At 38.0% G+C, this 19,730-nt stretch overlaps 2 protein-coding genes across 5 annotated transcripts; one reads left to right on the forward strand and one right to left on the reverse strand.

Moving 5' to 3' along the window:
- Positions 1-2,736: 2,736 nt before the first annotated feature.
- Positions 2,737-6,330, reverse strand: LOC307250117 (uncharacterized protein). The gene is made up of 4 exons (XM_080027077.1): positions 6,195-6,330; positions 5,304-5,372; positions 4,627-4,725; positions 2,737-3,687 (listed from the first exon to the last, which is right to left on the reverse strand). The coding sequence occupies exons 1-4, from the start codon at positions 6,300-6,302 to the stop codon at positions 3,388-3,390; spliced, it is 576 nt and encodes a 191-aa protein (XP_079883203.1). The 5' UTR covers positions 6,303-6,330; the 3' UTR covers positions 2,737-3,387.
- Positions 6,331-6,651: 321 nt separating this feature from the next.
- LOC307249363 (N-acetyllactosaminide alpha-1,3-galactosyltransferase-like) lies at positions 6,652-19,642 on the forward strand. 4 transcript variants are annotated; one of them, XM_080026035.1, is made up of 5 exons: positions 6,652-6,989; positions 10,485-10,756; positions 11,359-11,454; positions 16,593-16,730; positions 16,866-19,642. In XM_080026035.1, exons 3-5 carry the CDS (start codon positions 11,381-11,383, stop codon positions 17,548-17,550), a joined length of 897 nt encoding a protein of 298 aa, XP_079882161.1. In that variant the 5' UTR covers positions 6,652-6,989; positions 10,485-10,756; positions 11,359-11,380; the 3' UTR covers positions 17,551-19,642. The 4 variants fall into 4 exon arrangements, with proteins under 4 accessions (XP_079882161.1, XP_079882160.1, XP_079882163.1 ...); XM_080026034.1 differs by lacking the exon at positions 10,485-10,756; XM_080026037.1 differs by lacking the exon at positions 10,485-10,756 and having other exon boundaries at positions 6,652-6,717.
- Positions 19,643-19,730: the final 88 nt, after the last annotated feature.

Consider the following 19,730-nt stretch of genomic DNA (forward strand, 5'->3'; position numbering starts at 1 on the left):
AGTAAAGAAAAGCAGCTCCAGCAGGCATCAGCTAGACATAGCTGCTCTGCAAAGCCAGCAGCCTTCTAGCCAAAGTTACTAAACTCTTCTTTGGAGAAATGGACGCTGCAAATGCTGGAATTTTTGGTGACTCGTTTATGATTCACCAAAAACGTGGTCCACTGCGGCAAAACAACTCCACGGCAGTTTTAAAAATAATGCATTGAGGTTGAGCTCATTCAGTCGTGCTGTACCGTCCTCTGTCTCTGGGCGTAAACGGACCCTTGTGAGACTGCGCTCATGTGATTGGCTAAAAACGAGGAAGACATCCGATTGGCTAAAGGTAGTTCCTGGTTGAAAAAAACACATTTGTGAAACCAGCGACGTCAGGGGAGTCTCAAAATTCCACACACAAATACAGACCAATTCACACATGAATGCAAGGAAGTTCACAACTTAAAAGCATTTTGTAAATTCAAATGTAACAGTTTGTATATAAATGTAACAACATCCAAACACATTTTTGATGAAAATTTTATGGATTTATATAACATTTATTTAAAACAATACACATTTGTGTGTGGATCGGAAATGTGTTTGTGAAACGTTTTTCTTATAGATGGATTTATTTTACATTTATATATGACGGTTTTCATTTGTGTGTGCATTGAAATGTATTTGTGAGAAGAGAGTCATTTATATATAAATCACAAAATACAAGTGTGAATCCTTCTCTGTGCATTCATTAATATTGAGACTGATTTAATTCCATACTATAATAGCTCTTGTAGTTACATTAAATACAAGCTGCGAAGTAGCCTACTCTTTTCTGTGCCCCACCTTCCAATAAACATGTAGATTAAAGGTGTTGTCTCACTTGGCTTCCTCAAAAAAAATCCCCACGCCACGCCACTGACTTTATTGAGTCTAATAAAACATAACTTTGGCGTACAAAATGTTCACAAACTAGGCTATACTGCATATCCTATTTCATCATTGATGAACCCTACAAATCGAATTATTCTGTTTTCAGGCGGTAGTTTTCCTTAAAAATCATTACAACTTATTGTGGATTTCTCCTTAACAATGCGCGGTCCCGCAAGGTGCATGTGATGTGGACGAGTAGAACACAAACAACCTCAGGACCAATAAAGGCAAAGAATACGAAGTTGAGAAAAGGCTATCAAATAAAAAAATATCTAAATATCAGTTGTAAGTCCGTTAAAAATGGTACTAACATGTTTGTGTAGCCGGCCTGCTGCTGCTTCGGCCAATTCTGCGTTGTGTAGGCTAATGAACGTGAGTCGGGACAACTGCTTTATTGCCGAGGGAGTCTTTATTTTCCTGTGTGTAAACACATAAATATCAGTACAGCGATAACAAGATGTCCGTTCACACATGCACTCTCTCTTCAGTATGGCAATCGCCGACTCAAGAGCATGTTACTTGCAATGTTATTAAATGTAAACATTTATACATTGTGATCGTATAGTAAAATTGACAATATCTCCCAAATGTGTTCCTACCCTTCACTGGTGGCAAGATTTTATATTTTATAAATGAACAGTTAGAACAATTGCATTGAAGTGCTTATTACACAAATGAAATTAAATAAAAATATATTTAATAAATACACAAAAAGATTCACAAAAAGAGAGCTCACATACCTGTGTGTAAACACATAAATATCAGTACAGCGATAACAAGATGTCCGTTCGCACATGCACTCTAAAACACAAAGAGACATGTGCGCAACATGAGATTCCATCATACAACAAAAACTGCCGTACTGGATGTTAAAGTACATTTACACACTAAAACGAGCGTCTTTACGTCACTAAAAGCAACTGCAACCACCAAGGCATATTATTTACATATCTGTTATAAGTTTTACCGTGTTTAATCACTTTTATACACTCATTCAGAGGAGCACTGTACATTCTTACCTCTCTTCAGTATGGCAATCGCCGACTAACAACAGAAACACACATCACAAGATATCAAAATAAAAGCTCTCAAAACAAATATTCATTAATAAAGAAATGTATAAAGGAAAAATAACTAAATTAAAGGCATAAAAGGATTATTGGTGAAATATAATTACACACCGGTTACATTTGTATTAATCCCCATCATTATGGAACTCGTGCACGATCTGGATCACACACACACACACACAACACACACACACACACACACACACTGTAAAAACTATCTCTTTGGGAAAAATTAAAAAAATTGAGGCAACATTTTCCAAGCATTTTTTAGTAGTAATGTGAACCTCTGCCGATTTTGAGTTGGTGAAACCTAATTATGTGTCTTTCTCTGTACTTGAAAAAAAAGAGTACAGCCTACCAATTTTTTTTACAAAATTGAGTTCGGATAACTCAATAATACAAAATAAAATATTGCTTTGATAAAACTTAAAAAAATTGAGGCAACATTTTCCAAGCATTTTCTAGGTGTTCTGTGAACTTTTGCAAAATTTGAGTTGGTTCAACTTATTAATACATATTTTACTGTTCACAAAAATTTAGTACAGCCTAAAAGAAACAGTAAAGAAATTGAGTGAAACAAATGTCAAAAAAGTCAGTTTGGATTTGATTGAATTAAAATGAGTGTTTGACTTGCATGAACCTTAACACTAACTTAACACTTTAACTCACTCCTTTCCGTTTTAATTTTAATCCTTGAAATGGTTAAAAGTGTTGACCCATCATGTATTAAAAAAAACAAGAATAGAAAAGGGAATTTTAAGAGCATGTCAATAGATTTATTTAAAGTTAACACTGCCATTCAATGGGACATAATTTTAGAACAAGTGTGTGTGTGTGTGTGTGTGTGTGTGTGTGCGTGTGTGTAATTAGTATATCACAAAGTAAGCTGCGGAGACTTAACAATGACTCAACACTATACATCAGGCTCCTAAAGACTCATTTAGCTTTGACAGAAACAGAACTGAAAGATTGTCTGAGAACTGCGAAACTAGGAAAAACATACAGCAAGATCTGAGTGTGATGCCAAGAGCTGTCTAGTCTAAAATGTCAAGCAGAAAGGAAAGTGGCTTGGTCCGGTTTCGGACTATTTGACTGCTTTGCCATGGACTTATAGTCCACAATCACTAGTTAACCAAAACATACTCATTGCCTCTGACATGGCTGCATTTCTCCTTAATATATGAAACGAAGATCTGTGCACTTTTATCGTGTGTGTGTGTGTGTGTGTGTGTGTGTGTGAGATTAGTATGTCACAAAGTAAGCTGCTTTTGTTGACCTTACAACATGGTGTGGAGACTTAACAATGACTCAAAACATACAAAACACACTGAACAATTGTCTGAGAACTGCGAAACTAGGGAAAAGAAGAGGTCAACATGCAGCAAGATCTGAGTGTGATGCCAAGAGCTGTCTAGGTCATCAACCTGTTTTTTAGGGTAGTGAACCTTGAAGTTGGCTTGGGCGCCAGTGTGTCCAGTTTCACAAGGAGTCTTTGAAACACTTCAAAGGTTTTTCCAAGTTTTGGAGGATACTCGAGGTTCAGGGCATATGCCAGTCCTAGAAGAAGGCAGCATGCTCTGGCCACATTGCCGACATTGGTAAGAACTGGGACACCCTCAATGATGATGCCCACTGCATCTGGCTCCCGGCACACATAGATCTTCATGCTTTCCATCTTCAAATCTTGCTGCACGCCAACCTCCTCTTTTCCCTGTACAAAACACAGACAGATCACAATAATGAGACAATGAAACGTGCATCTATTCAAGCTCTAAATAAATTGATAGTTAATGTGCAGATGGTTTTACATTTAGTGTAGTTTCAACATTGTTTCTAGTCCACAACAAAACATGGTGAATACACCACTTTGATTTTTTTAGCCTGATACCACCAATTATTGCACAAACAAATAACAGAGCAGTGCTCAGAAATGGGAAGATTGAGAGGAATTCTACAGCTTCAATAAAGTTTAAAAAGGGAAAAATATATTTTTTTAAATGCACTGTCATTTTATAGCAAAGAAAATCAATTTTCTATTTTGTGGTATCCTTTATTATGAAATGATTCAAGGAAGATGCCTTAATTAAAACATTAAACAATCAAAGAGCAGCATTAAGGTTCTGTTAACTGCAAAGCACACAAAGATAATCCAATAGTCACAGAATAAAAATATGGTCCTGAAAATGTGCACAATGTTAGCATGGCGGGACCAGACTGACGCAAGCTTCACATTTGTTTACAGCACATCATTCTGTACTTTCTCCAGTCTCCCTGGGGAGGAGCCTATCAAAAAATGGTTGGCCTGCGTTCAGATCTAACATGCCTAGTTAGTAACACGGACTAATCATATTTTGATCAGCTCCTCCCCACAGAGACTGGAGAAAGTCCAGACTGATGTGTGGTAAACAAATATGACGCTCGTGCGATATCAATTTGGCTCCTCAGATCAGCTCCTACGAACAGAGTTTGGAGAAATTCATAACTTGTGACATGACCAGACTGATATGAGGGAGATAAACGAATGTGAAACCCGCACGATATCAGCCTGGTCTGGCCAGGCTAGAATATATCAGTCTCTTTTACCACATATACAAGAGGTACCTCGTTCAGAGAATTTCACAAAATGTAAAACTCTTTCTACTTCACTTACTTGATAGTCAGAGATGAGCTCGTTCCCACTCTCTCCCATATACTCTATGAGGCATCTCAGAAGGACTTCCCTCTTCTTCACCACAGACGCACATGGGTCCTAGAGTAAATATGAAAAAAATAAGTGTATTGTTAGCTTATGTGTTGTTAGCTCATGTGTTTACAATATAACCAGCTGAGAGAAAAAAACACAACCTGTTAACAACATAAAAAACAATTTAGGCAATATAGCTGAACAAGAAACTCAGTGAGACTCTAATAAGCACATACTATATATTTTGAACAGAAAAAAATAATCTGAGCAAACAAAATTGTCCTGTGCGCCCACCTCTGCCTACACTTGCTCAATCATTGCTCTATGGGATGGCAAGTATGTGCAGAGAGGTGAATCTTTACCCAGCTACAATGGCTGAGCAGGTAAAAATCATACACAATGTCTGTTTTGATCATGTTTTAGTGCACATGAGATGACACAAGAGACACTGCACAAATGCTTGGGAGCAGAGATTAAGCAAGCCAGAGTTGAGTGCTCACAGGACAATTTTTTTTTTGAAAGGTGGATATTTGCTGTTCAAAATATGAAGTATGTTTTAGCAAGGGTCCCATTGTGTGTGCACCTCCACAACTATAAATACATACTAAATAAACATCTATAATTGTAAAGGCTACATCTCCTACCTCTCTGCTGTAGATCAGGAACACACAGGTCAAGGACAGCTCCACCAGGATGCACAGCAGGATGAAAAACTGTAAACAGTCAACATCAGATTCAACCATCAATCTCTAGTCACCCATATTTTCTATTGTGATCACACACACTCACAAGTGCGCGCGCACACACACTCACAAGTGCGCGCACACACACACACGTGCAAAATTCCCCACCCCCTCCCCCCCCCCTCGAGAAAATGTATCAGCGGATCTCCATTAATCACATAGGTGGCCAATTATGTTTACAAAATGGCGAATTTAGCCGACTTTGACTAGTTTGCGTACCTGCTGTAGGCTACCAAAACACAGTAAAGGCCCTTTCCCACCGCAGCGCGGCAAATCGCCGCCTCCACGCTCCGTTTTTTTTTATGAACACATGCACGCGGAGAGAATAGGCGGCTGCATCTTAACACACCTGTTCAACATGCATAAACGCTCAATCTGTCCACTGAGCACATAACTGATACGCAATATTAGCACGTAGCTCGGCAGCTAACAGCTTAAACAAGCTAAGACAACATATGTCTGCATGTTGTCTGGCGCCCCCCCCCCCCCCCCCCCCCCAACCAAATCCACATTTAACACGGTAGAATGTGGCTACACATCCCAGCCAAAGGCACATTTTTTCCCAGACTGTAAGAATAAATAAGTATTTATTTGTACATAGTACACTCCAACATAGGGTGCTAAATTTTAGGTGCAAGGTTTGAATGTTTCTAACGGACAATGGCGCCAGAGCTTTCAGCGCGACACATACAGAAAACTCGGCCAGGTTGAAGCAGAAGACAAAAAAAGGCATAGCCACTTTAGTTATCATATCCGACTATAAATGAACAAATACAAAATGTGTACACTTACTTCTCTTGCGCAGGAGCTCGGTGAAATCCGTAAACAGGGTAATGTATAGCAGTCGCAGCCAAAGCAGAAAGCAGCTGTGGCTGTAGAGGTGGACTTGCCCTTGGGCATGCTAGGGCCCCTAGCATTTATCTTAAGAAATTATTGAGTTGTTAAAAACAGTTACTGTTTTTACCTACGTGCGACTTAATTAAAACCACATACAAAAGGAAACTAATTTAGTGGAAGAAATTTACTTTAAAAAAAAGAGTAATACGGACTTCACCATTGTACGGTGGCGCTGAGCATTCACCAAATAAAAAAAAGTTTCACAGCAGGATCTCGCTGTGAAACTTTTTTTTATTTGGTGAATGCTCAGCGCCACCGTACCATTGAAACAGTTTTTACAGTGCACACCCACATCAGCTTTTCTTACATCGCACACTTCCTCATCTGACTATTATTTTTGGAACCTCGGACATCCACAGAAGAGAAGGGGAGACTTAAGGAGGAAGGTGAATAGCCTACATCTGATGCGCCAAGCGATGTAAGCTAAAATTATGATTAAAAAAACAAAGAAAAATACCTGTGCAGCAGACTGTCCAATTCAATAGGTAGGCTAAAGTAGAAGACCTTCTGTGTGCAGCTCAAGCAAAACCGAATACATTTTTAAAAGAGCCGCTCCCTTATTTTTTGAGCCCATTTAACCCCGAGTTCGAACAGGGGCAGCTTCTCACACTCAACTCGCGTGAGACATTTTTTAATTTGGTTTAATTTTCGGACGATATAAGGATACCTCCGGGTGACAGCGACTGACAGGTAGGCTAGGTTTACCAACAACCCGTTTGTTTTATGTGAGTTTGAACTTTCTGTGCTGCTACTGCTTGTTTAACGGGAAGAAGCCTATTCGATTAATTAGGATAGCCCAGGCCACTGTTCAGGATATTAATGGGTAGATGGTTTAAAAAGAAAGTGTAGGCTAATTTTAGAGCTTTTTTTAAAAAACTTTTTTACAGCTTCATAATTGCTTAATCAAAAAAGACTAGCCTGCAGTAATTTCCCTGTCGCAAGCAATGACATAGCTCTGCCGACGCCACGAGTAATTAAAAAAAAAAATCAAGTTCACTTGTCATTAAAGGATGTGAGCTCGTGCGTCTTCATACTTCAGTTGTAACGGCTGTAGGCTACTCCGACAGCTCACTAGAGCTTAAACATGTGGCCAACCCTCTGAGAGCAAATAAATACTGTACAATAAATGGAGACTAGGCCTAGGCTACTCAACCCCAGTAGGCCTAGATAGGTTACGCCTGGTCAAATATTACTCAACTACAAGTGAAAGTTGCCCAGTGAATTTTTACTCAAATCAACGCTACAAGTGTATTACATTTGAAAAGGTATTCAAAAGTACAAAAGTTTTAAATGGTTTGTTTGTTGGACTCGGGCTCCAGGTGCGGGTTGGTTGCTGTACAAATAGTAGTCTAAACATTTGAAACAATAAGAGTAATTTCTCATGTCCGACATCTTGAACATTGACTAGAGATATGGCCATGGGTGCTCCGATTTAGTCACGTAATGTTCTCCATCTCTACCAACAGTTTAATTTCCTGCCATCGCCATTGGCACAATTTGGTCTGAAAGAAAGAGCGCGCCTGTGTGACGTGTTTACAAGAATACTTGATTTGTTTCCATATGTGAGGAACATAGCTTGTGGCCAATAACACAATTTCCCTATGCACCTGTTTGCATGTTGAGGGTCAGCCACCCCAGGTCGAAAAGAAGTATACTTAAGTAGATCTTTTCCCAAACATACTTATTGCATTTTGCGTGCTCTAATACTAAGTGCATACTAAGTGTGTTATTTTGGAACAACTTTAAGTATGATAAGTGCTCTTTTAGATATGCTAAAGTTCAACTTTAAATGAACAGAAATACAATTAAGTGTACTTAGTTGTGTTAAATTGGAACAACTTTAAGTGATCTTTAATGCAATTTAGTGTATTACTTTAAATTATATTTAAAATACCCTTTCAGTCACATTTGAAGTGCTCTCTGTGTAGATCTTTAATTTCATTTAAATTTGCTCTTTTTTCATGATATTATTATAAGTATACTTGAAGAGCCACTAAAAGTATAATAAAACATACAGTAAAACATACTTTAACACAACTTAATATAGCCTATAGCTCATTAATAATGCATTTAAAATAATGCATTTTAAATATATTACGCTGTAAAAAATGTATTTAAATGCCAACACACACAGAGATCATCATTTTACTGAATTTAATGTAGAGATCGTTAACATAATAGACAAAATATTTCCAGAGTAATAATAATACATTTTATCTAAAGGCGCCTTTCACTGACTGCACTCAAAGACACCATACAGACATTTAAAACTTTTAAAAAGCAGTAGTGAGCAATATAAAATAAAAGCAATAAAAACAACAGAGAGAAGCAGAGCAATTTACATCAAATTAAATAGGCAGTTTTAAACAGATGTGTTTTGAGTTGTGACTTGAAATGAACCAATGTTTCTGAGTTGGGGTGGTAGTAAATTCCAGAGACGGGGAGCAGAGCGGCTGAATGCTCTGCTCCCCATGGAGGTGAGACAGGCAGAGTGGACAGACAGGTGTATGGAGGAAGACGAACTGAGGGAACAGGAGCCAGTGGGAATCTGGAGGAGATCAGACAATTATGGGGATGGCCTTGTATGTATTCAGTAGGATTTCAAATTGGATAGGGATCTGGACCGGGAGCCAGTGGAGCTGTTGGAGGACACGAGTGGATGGAGGGGGTTCGAGTTATGATGCGGGCAGCTGAATTCTGAACTAGTTTATGGAGGGATTTGTGAGGTAGGCCAAGGAGGAGAGAGTTGCAATAATCCGGACGGGAAGTGACGAGACTGTGGACAAGGATGGTGGCAGTGTGGGGGGTAAGGGAGGGGTGGAGGCAAGAGTACAGCAAGTACAGTATTATATCTTGACCAAAATTAAATGCAAATATTCTGGTATGGCAGAGCATATTTAAAGAAGAAAAATGTACAGAAATTAATAAAACTAAACTATAATGTACAGTGCTACATAAAATACATTGTATAAGTACAAAAAAAATCAGAATTTTTTGATTAAAAGTTACATTAGTATACTCTGAGATATAATACATTAGGAGTGCACTTTGTTAAACTACACCTGCACTGATTATAGCTACCTACAGTATAGTATAATGAAGTTTAAATTAATTAATATGCTTTAATAAAAATATACTTAAAATGTATAAGAAAAACATGCTTCAAAAATCCTACTTCTGATAAGAAGACTGAAGCACTTAACATTACATAATAATATAATTTGGTACCAATTAAAGCAAACATGCTATAAGTAGCCTATACATTTATAACACTTGAAGTGGAATTATTTTTAAATGTACTTAAACAAAGCACTATAAAATAGCACTATAAATAAGCATACAATAAATATGTTTTGGGTAAGTACACTAAAATGTTCAAAATAATATGCTTACATTTTAGTATATTTTTTAGAAGCATAATTTAGCATATATTTAATACACTAATCAAAGTATACGTTTGACTAGTATGTTAAAGTGCAAGAAAGGGTATCTTTAATGCATTTCAAGTAAGTACTGTACTTTAGAAATACCAATGTACTTCAAACATACTATTTGAACTCCCAGTATATTTTTTATGCAATTAAGTATACTTCTTTTCGACCTGTACATTTAGGTGTTAGCCTGAAACCCCAGTCTTCTTCGATGCAGAGGTGCAGCATCACTTTTATGTCCCAGACAAAGTGAACGCCACACACCTCTGCTTTGATTACTATGTCGGAGGCAATCTACTCTGTATTAACAAGTACACCTTATAAAAAGAAACATGAAGAAAAACTAAAATATTGGTGTTCTTTAAAAAAAAAAAATCTAAATAAAATATTGGTGATTAGAACAACATTTCTAAAAATGGCAAATTCCTCATAAATTATAATAAATACATCTTAAACCTGTATAAGAAATCTATGCTGGTTTTATTTTGATTCATATATTTTTTACTTTATCTGACACCAATGCAAAACGGCCACTTAAAATTATTGTACAGTCCGTCACTGTTATTTGTCTCCTATTAATAAAGCTGATTTATAGCCTATGTTAAAAGAAATTGTGTGTCGGTTGGAGAAACTTGCCATTGGATATTTACACAATTACACCCTCCCCCTGGTTTGTTTTTACTTACTACATACGGGCTTGTAGGTAGAATCATTTTGTGAATGTAATGTGTGGCACTCCTTTCTCTCTCCTTAGAGTTTCCCTCTCATCCACAAACCTGCATCTGCCTTCACTTTCTTCATGTTTTAATGAACTGGGTCACTAACATTTTTCAACAATGGGGTATAAAACCACTTTATTAACACTATTGTGCATTTTTATAAAAAAAACTTTTTGTTTACCATTTTAATCTGACTGTGTTGGCCTTTGTCCAGCAGATACCTTCAGAAGAAAAAGTGTGTTTTGAAATGTTTGCTTGGCTTTCCTGTCGTGCTCTGTCTTCTATACTTTACATATCCAACTTTTAGGTGAGTACCAGAACAAGTCCATATTTAATTATATGGCATACCACATGCACTAAGGTGCCAGTGTATAACTGTAGGCTCACCTATAGCTAAAAAAAAAATGCAGTGTAATAAAACATATTCCTGCAATACATTTTCCTTAAAGGGGCACTGTGTAATATGACATCATCAAGAAAGTTCTAGAATGCAACGCTCCCTGGGTAACCCCACCCCTTTTGAATAATAACAGAAGCTACAGTGGCCTTCAAGGACAAGAACAATTCTAAATTTTAAACAATGCACCTGATGACATTCCAAACACATGGATTCCTCCATAAGACTTACCGGCTCAATGTACAAAATGTAATATTAATATTTGTAATTCTCCGCTCAGGAGGATAATTCAGATTATTGGCAGATGTGATTTTATACCAATGAGGACATACTTATAAATAAGGATATTGATTTTAGCTAATAAATTACTTAAAATGTTACACAGTGCCCATTTAATGAAGGTAAACACTGTTTTACAATGTAGCATTTATTGCAGTATCATGTAGCCTAAATACAAACATTGTGTCATTATAAGTTAGTTGTGATTTATAAAAACACGTTTTTGATTTCAGATTTTTAATCAGGCTCCTACCAATGGAACAATGCTCGTTGGAAAGTGGACAGGGGTTGTCTTTGGACAACATTGTGGATGCCAGCCTTGACCTTCGGTAAGACAATTAAGACCTTCAATTCTGGCTGCATTGCCATGAAAAGGGACATATTTGATTGATAGATCTTTTCAAGTTACAGCAACATTCTCAACCCCTCCGCTGCTATATTTCTACAGATATTTTGGCCTTTTTATGTATGACAAACGGATAAGAAAATTATGAAATATTAATATTTTATTCAAGATTAATTAATCAAGAAGATAATCAGTAGGTTAACTGATAATGAAAATAATATGATTGATACATTGGTACTCAGTTAAAGACGGAAGGAAAGATCCCTGACGTTGCATTTATTAAATGAAGAGTTGAATAAAATCTGAAGTAATTTTTATTTATGGCTTTTGTTTTATCCTATACGGACATCAAGATGCCAACAATGAAAAACACAACTACATTAAATAAGACGAATCATTATAATAGAGGAGCATGTCAGTTATATATAATTATACTTCCTAGACTTATTTACATACGGGCCTACATATTGCACAACGCCAGCAGTGCGTCCATGAATATAGTGAGCAATGATATCTTTGTTGTATTATTTGTTAGTGTTTGTATTTTTGTGTTAGCATCTTGGTAAGAGAAATTATATTTTGCTCCCATAAACTCAGTATGCAAATGACAGACAACTAAAAACTTGAACTTGAACTTAAAAGAGGAGTTTTGAAGTTTGAAGTTAAAGTGGCTACGAGGAACATTTAAATATCTTTAAAACGGCCTAATTTTTCCTCTGATAATCATAAATTACCTTTAACAGCAAACAAGACAGTGCAAAGAAAGCTGTTTTTATATCGTTTTATTAATGCCTTTGGTCTAGTCCAGGGGTTTTCAAAGTGTGAGAGAGTGAGCCCCCTCTCAGAGAACAAATTTCAGCTGAACAATTATTGACTATTGTTAAATGTCCTTCACACACAACTAGTGTTTTTTCGCTAGTGCCTCCAATGTCCTGCTGGGTGAAAATAGTAGCCAGCGGAGAACCAGACCCTCCTAGGGGGGTCCGGGGGTATGCCCCCCCCCCCGAGATTTTTTTTCACCTTTTTAAAGTGAAATGCATGAATCTGGTGCACTTTGAGAGGAAAATTAGTCTGAACAAATTATTTGGAGACACTGGGTCGGATGAATTAGAAGCTATTGAAGAAAGACATGAATTTTCCATAAAAATATTAATTTTAAATAAAATATTATGGAGGGTCCTCTGGGTTGGGCTTGGAGCTCTTTTTCTTTAACAAGACATATTTCTCTGTAATATAGCCTAGTGAATATTTTATTTCCACAGACGAAGCTGAAATAGGCTATAGACTATACACCAGGGCTGCCCACTAAGTCGACCGGTCGATCGCGAGGGTAGTGTGGGTTCTTAAAAATCGCGTGGCATTCTTAAAAAAAAAAAAAAAAAAGATTTAATTTCATTTTTATTTTTTTTACTATGAAAGAGCGAACGAGCCGTGCGAGCATGCGCCGACGTTCGGTGGAGGGAGAGAGGACACCACTTTCTATTTTGACATACAGTACATATCAGTTTGTGAGCTAACCAAAGCTAATCCAGGGCTGTGTCTGAAATCGCGCACTTCTGTACTTACACTTACTTTTTTGAGTGCACTTTGCGCAAAACCGGAGAGTGTGCCAAAATGAAGTGCACTGTAAGTTCCTCTGTCGTGCACTCAAAACGGTCTAAAACTTGAGTGTGGAGCGATGGACACTTTCCACACTCAACGGCCGCCATCTTGCCTACGTAACGGAGAGGACGGGACATTCTAATCAAAATAGAGGAGCTTGAAGCAACCGTGGAGACGGACGCGCTCCACAAAAGTTAAATTATATATTGTTTTAGTTTTTCCGCGACTAATGTGCCTGTTTTGGCTATCGGTAACGCAAGCAGAAAAAAATACCACCGAAGAAGAACCGTCAAAATGCAAAGTCATTTCCGGTAGGTGCGCGACGGCAGTTTGGACAGTGCTCTGTAGAAATGAGAGCACTGCGTCTATAAGTAAGTGTACTGTAGGGATAATAAAGTGCACTCAATGTAAGTGCACTTACGTAAGTGCGCGATTTCAGACACAGCCCAAGTCAAGGAAGTGGAGAGGAAGTGACACATTCTACTATGTAAAATACAGCCAGAGAGAGAAAGGCTGTTCAAACAAACAGACCACCACATATTCTAGTGGGACAGAAGTGATCATTGAGAAGGATTTTTTTTGTATGACTATAATTCTGCCTTTAAGATAAACCTATATGCATTTGTGTATATTTCTTGCTCTTTTACATTAGAATTGCTTAAGCCTTCCTAGCCTAATACATAACATAACCACCAACACATTTTTTTATAACAATTATGATATTGTATTGGACAGTATCGGTATCGACCGATATCCAAAACCCAGATATCGGAATCGGATCGGAACTAAAAATAGTGGATCGGTGCATCCCTAGGTTCATGCAGTTATGCACGGTACACCAACTTATATTGTACATTCATTTTCAATATGTTTAAATAAATATGTTCATGCTTGTTTGGTTTGCGGTGCAGAACTTTCACTTTTATTTAAGAAGTATTTTATTTATTGGAGACTTTGGTTGTATGCAGCATTTTTTTTTCTATACTGGAAAATACCTTTAAGCTGCAATTCTGCACACATTTTTCCTCTTAAAGAGGACCTATTATACTACTTTTCTGGTCTTAATTTCTTGTTTTACACTGCTATAGAGCAACCTGACGAATCACATCACAAAAAACTATGTAGTTTTTCGGGAAGCTCTTTCTCTTATTTTGGCGATCCAGCACGTCCTGTCAACACTTGAGTGTGTGTGCTTCGTCAATCTCCGCTCCCTCCACCTGTGCATCGGCCATCTCCGCTACCCCCCTCCCCCTCCTGCAAACCCCACTCCGTTGTGATTGGTTACCTTCCTTCCGGAACACTTTCAGTGGCGGGAAGCGCGAGCATGGACCTATAAGGGCGCGAGGCAGACGCGAACAGGGAAGTGACAGCATTACCATACATGGAAACATCCGCGTGGTCACGTCACAAATTTTTATGCAACGTCACAAATTATGAAAGGTTAGACCGCTTTGAAGACGACTTCTCGACTGGCTAGAATAGTGTTTAGTGCTCTGCACAGACACCCCAGACGGTCAGCAGGGAATACGTCGAAATGCATGTAAGTCATTATTTGATAATTTAGTATGGTTAAGCATGACTATGAATCATCATAACAACGTTTATAGGTCATAAAAGTCAAAAAGCATCATAGGTCCTCTTTAACTGAGAACCGTACCGTACAGAACAGAACCGTGACTTAAAAACCGAGGTACATACCGAACCGTGAGTTTTGACCCCTAATAGTAGGTGGTAGCTCACTTTGACTTGGTCATTTTCAAAGTAGCTCACAAGCTGAAAAACAGTGGGCACCCCTGCTATACAGTGCATAGGAAACTGAAGGCAGCCCCATTTCCAAATGTTTTTAAATAAACTCAATACACACCGTGCTAGGACGTGAACGTGACGTGATCAGTTAACCTCGGATTATCTCCCAGATGGTCTGATTCAATTATTAGGCTATTAACTATTTAGACCAAAACATTGTATTCCTTTTGTTGTATGATAACTTACATTTGCTTAATATGATGTTAATATCAAAAACACAAACTCAAATTTAATTTTAATTTTTTTCACATATTAATCTGCCATAACACCCCACAGTTTGAAAACCACTGGTCTAGTCGCACACTCAGTCTGATTTTCGACTTGCGCATGCAGGCTCTATGGTCACATATTTGTATTGGTCGCAGATTTCAGTGTAGCGATGCAACGCGATTTGAGTAGCCTATCCCTCCAGGTAAGGGAAGGGGAGCCTTGTTTGAGACAGTTATTTTTCGTCATAATGGCTGATACCGGGGCAGGACCATCAAAGAAAAAAAGAAAATTCAATGAAGAACAACTAAAAGCTAAAAGGGAGAGTGATAGACGGGCGGGAAGAGGGCGTTGCCAAGCAACGTGTAAACAATTTAACGGGAGTGAACTAGTCCTGCAGTATTTATTCCTAAGTGAATGAACGGTACTACAACAAAGTTTACTTTGCTTCATCATAAACACATTACCTCATCGTGATCCACTGCCGTCTCTCGTTCATTCGCTTTCTGTGAGGGTACGGAATCTTTCAGCTCCGTGTGAGTGGTTAGTGACACTGCATCAACTCATTGTAATCAGGTCTGTGTGGCACTGACTGGCATTGAGTTGATGCAGTGTCACTAACAACTCTCACAGAGCCGAAAAGATTCCGTGCCCTAACACTTTCAACACCGACATCCACTATATTGCATCCTAATCATTTGACACTTGCACCAGCTCAGCACGCTCAGAAAACAGCTTTACGACAGCTGGCGTCGTAAAAATACTAGCGCTTTTGTCCAAAGGGGCCGCCATCTGTCAAAGTTCCTCGTAGCCACTTTAATTTAGAATAAAGAAATGTGTTACTGGTTAAAAAAAAACTATAAAGACCAAATGATGAGAGATTCAAAATTAAAAAGGAGACCCATGGCTAAAACAAATGTTTTGAAAATAATCCATGTATTTATCATTTGGTTGCAATCCTCAAAAAAAGGAAAAATGCATGGAACCTATTAAGTAATAATTAAAGGAACAGTTCAACATTTAAAATGTTGCGGATTGCCTCACTCTCCGGCTCAATATAAGGCGACAGAAACCTTCCTTTTAACTGTGCCTGTATTTTTTAGGAAGTAAGGGGCATAAGTTGCTCATCCAGGTTAGCTTAGCTCACGCACCAATAGGTAATGGACGCAATAGCGTGCTTCTGCTGGCAGCAAGAAGATAAACTAAACTTATCACTAAACGCTCCTGTTTCTTATCACTAAATGCTCCTGTTTGCTTGTTGTGACTCGTTTATTTACCATGGTATGTTGAGTTTGAGGCATTTTTGAGGCACAATGCGTCAATTTAGAATCAAATACATACCGGTAGAAAAAAAACACAGATGGGCTATCAGTATGTAAACAAGACGTCGAAAATGTTGAACTATTCCTTTAAGCTTAACTAAGAGTCCCCTGAAAACTTCACAACTACTATACAATCATTGGAAGTTGTTTGCCCAGTTATCTCTCAATTCTTCTTTAAATTCAGGGCCAGAAAAGATGTGCAAACATGCACATATTGGAAAGCCCCTATCATGTGGGATGGGACTTTTGATCCGGACTTGTATGATAAAACACATAAGAGAGAAGGATCCTCTGTGGCTCTAACGGTGTTTGCGGTGGGCAGGTAAAAATGTTTGGATAAACTGCCATCACCCCGAGTACACCCTGCTCTGCCAATTTACATTTGTGTGGTAAATTTATGTTTAACCGTCTAACCTCAAATTAAAAAAATATATATTTTCTTCACTTCCCACCTAAGGTACTTGGATGCTTACCTTTATACCTTCATAAACTCATCGGAGAATCACTTTATGTTGGGTTTGCCTGTCACGTATTATGTGTTTACTGACATGCCAGAGATGGTGCCAGACATCAAACTCGGTCCTCAGCGAAGCATAAAGGTTATCAAAGTGGAGAAGCACTCAAGGTGGCAGGACATCTCTATGATGCGAATGAAAACGATATCAGATGTCATAGAGTCGGACATTTACTACCACTTCACACACGTCTTCTGCTTCGATGTGGATCAGGTGTTTACCGGGAGATTTGGCTCAGAGGCTCTGGGGGATTCTGTGGCTCTTCTTCACGCCTACTACTACCTCCTTCCAAAAATCTTGTTTACCTACGACCGCAACCCAAAGTCTAAGGCGTACATGGAAACTGGGGATTTCTACTACCATGCTGCTGTCTTCGGAGGCACGTGCAAAAGTGTCAAAGCATTGGCTGAGGCCTGCTATCAGGGCATCATGGAGGATAAACAAAATAATGTGGAGGCCCTGTGGCATGATGAGAGCCATCTCAACAGGTACCTGTGGCTTCACAAACCCAGTAAGGTGCTCTCTCCAGAGTATTGCTGGGACACCAGCATTGGCTACAGTAGTGACATACGAGTCAAACGACTACTGTGGGCACCAAAACATTATAACACACTGCGCAGACCATAGTGTTTTTTGGAATTTAAGTGACAGATCAGGTACACAAGTTTTCAAGTTTTTATGTATCGGAAATACTGACTGTCTCAGGCACCACCCTGATTAAAGGCAAGGCAAGGCAAGTTTATTTATATAGCACAATTCAGACACAAGGCCACTCAAAGTGCTTTACAGGGGCAAGATTAGAATACATAAAACACATTATAAAACATTTAAAAGCAAATAAAAGAAGCAAATAAAATGAAAAAAAAAACATTTAAAAGCAAATAAAAGAAGCAAATAAAATGAAAATTGCAGGTTAAAATGGAAACAAAAAAGTCTTCAGACTCGATTTAAAAGAGCTGAGAGTTGCAGCAGACCTCAAGTTCTCTGGGAGTTTGTTCCAGATTTTTGGTGCATAATAACTAAAAGCTGCTTCTCCTTGTTTAGTCCTAACTCTAGGGACTGTAAGTAGACCTGTCCCAGACGACCTAAGGGCTCTGGACGGTTCATAACGTATCAGCATATCAGTAATGTATTTTGGCCCTAAACCATTTAGTGCTTTATAAACCAACATCAATATTTTGAAATCAATTCTTTGAGTGACTGGAAGCCAGTGTAAAGACCTCAGAACTGGGGTAATGTGATCTACTTTTTTGGTCCTAGTGAGGACTCGAGCAGCAGCGTTCTGAATTAGCTGAATCTGTCTGATAGATTTTTTTGGAAGGCCAGCAAGGACACTGTTACAGTAGTCAAGTCTACTAAAGATAAATGCATGGACAAGTTTTTCTAAATCTTGCTGAGACATAAGCCCTTTAATTCTTGATATGTTTTTTAGGTGGTAGTAGGCTGATTTATTAATTGATTTTATGTGTTTCTTGAAATTCAAGTCGGAGTCTACAACAACACCAAGATTTCTGGCTTGGGGTGTGGTTTCTAACATAACGGATGTAAGCTGTGCGCTGACTTTTAATTGTTCATCTTTGGCACCAAAGACAATTACTTCAGTTTTATCGTTGTTTAATTGAAGGAAATTTTGGCACATGCAATCATTGATTTGTTCAATGCACTTACTCAGTGCCTGTATCGGACTGTAGTCTCCTGGTGATATGGTTATGTAAAGCAAGATACCTGACTTCAATAAAAAGTTTGCACTGATCTGAGCCTCCATGTGTGTGCACTCTCAAAGCAAGGAATGGTTGCTTTCATAATAATTTTGAAATGGATTACTAAAAAAAACACAGTAACAACGTTTATCTCATTATCACAGTATACTGGATTTCTTTCTTTCTTTCACTCCAAATTTTCACACAGGATGTGAAGAGTTTCACACTATCTTTCCAGTTTGTAAAGAAAGATGAAACGAGAAACCACTTCTGTTTTTTGACTGGATAGGTTGCCTAGTTTCTTTTCCGTTTCCCCACGTTCTTTTATTTTGGACTCAATTTTAAATTGATTGCATTGACAAATCCTTAGAGATTGATCAATTATGAAAGGTAAACTTATGTTTAGATTTTGCAATGATGATTATGAGATTGCTTGGCATCTGAACAGCATGTAATTTCAGGTTTCACTTTGCCTTGTGTTTGGAATTATTGTCAATCTGCTGATTGCTTCATACTGTGCATTTCCAGGTTTTAAAAATGTTGTAAGCCGTTTATGCTACTTTTGTTGATTTATGTATTTTTAGAATTGGTCTGAAAAAGCTAGAGATAAAACTTGAGATTCCCTCAGGAGTTGTATTGTATTATGTTATCTCTTGACATCTTTCTACATTCACATGATCTGAATATGATGTACAGGTACAAATGCAATGCATTTTGTAATTTTGTAAACAGACATACTGACTTTTTGGGCAGATAGACAAATTTAAGCCTGTATGGAATGCTTTTCTGCAGAGACTAAATGTAAGCCTCTTTCAATGATGACTATGATATCCCACAAAATCAGAGATGTTTTTAATTTTTTTAAGGAAACCTAACTCTGTAATAATGTGAAAACAATTAAGATTAAATTTGCTGAGACTGTAAATGTACATACAGTCTCTATCAAAAAATACTTTCAAGTGATTGCTCTACCATGTTGCAACACTAGCATGTGGTCTGACACATTAAATGGCATTGCTGACGCTAAACACATTGCATGTTGTCCTTGATTTAAATATTGTATCACACTTTGACATGGGGGTAAAGGGTGAAGGTACCACTCACAAG

The sequence above is a fragment of the Ammodytes marinus genome, assembly GCF_949987685.1.
Source record: "Ammodytes marinus genome assembly, chromosome: 4".
In the NCBI taxonomy this organism is placed as follows: domain Eukaryota; kingdom Metazoa; phylum Chordata; class Actinopteri; order Uranoscopiformes; family Ammodytidae; genus Ammodytes; species Ammodytes marinus.

What these genes read in the sequence shown, in the direction of transcription:
- LOC307250117 (XM_080027077.1), bottom strand. Translation starts at nt 6,302, where the DNA reads ATGCCCAAGGGCAAGTCCACCTCTACAGCCACAGCTGCTTTCTGCTTT. An exon ending in CGAGCTCCTGCGCAAGAGAA is followed by an intron (nt 5,373 to 6,194) that starts GTAAGTGTACAC and finishes GACTGTTTACAG; the next exon opens with TTTTTCATCCTGCTGTGCAT. An exon ending in AGCTCATCTCTGACTATCAA is followed by an intron (nt 3,688 to 4,626) that starts GTAAGTGAAGTA and finishes TGTTTTGTACAG; the next exon opens with GGAAAAGAGGAGGTTGGCGT.
- LOC307249363 (XM_080026037.1), top strand. An exon ending in GATGCCAGCCTTGACCTTCG is followed by an intron (nt 11,455 to 16,592) that starts GTAAGACAATTA and finishes CTTTAAATTCAG; the next exon opens with GGCCAGAAAAGATGTGCAAA. An exon ending in ACGGTGTTTGCGGTGGGCAG is followed by an intron (nt 16,731 to 16,865) that starts GTAAAAATGTTT and finishes TTCCCACCTAAG; the next exon opens with GTACTTGGATGCTTACCTTT.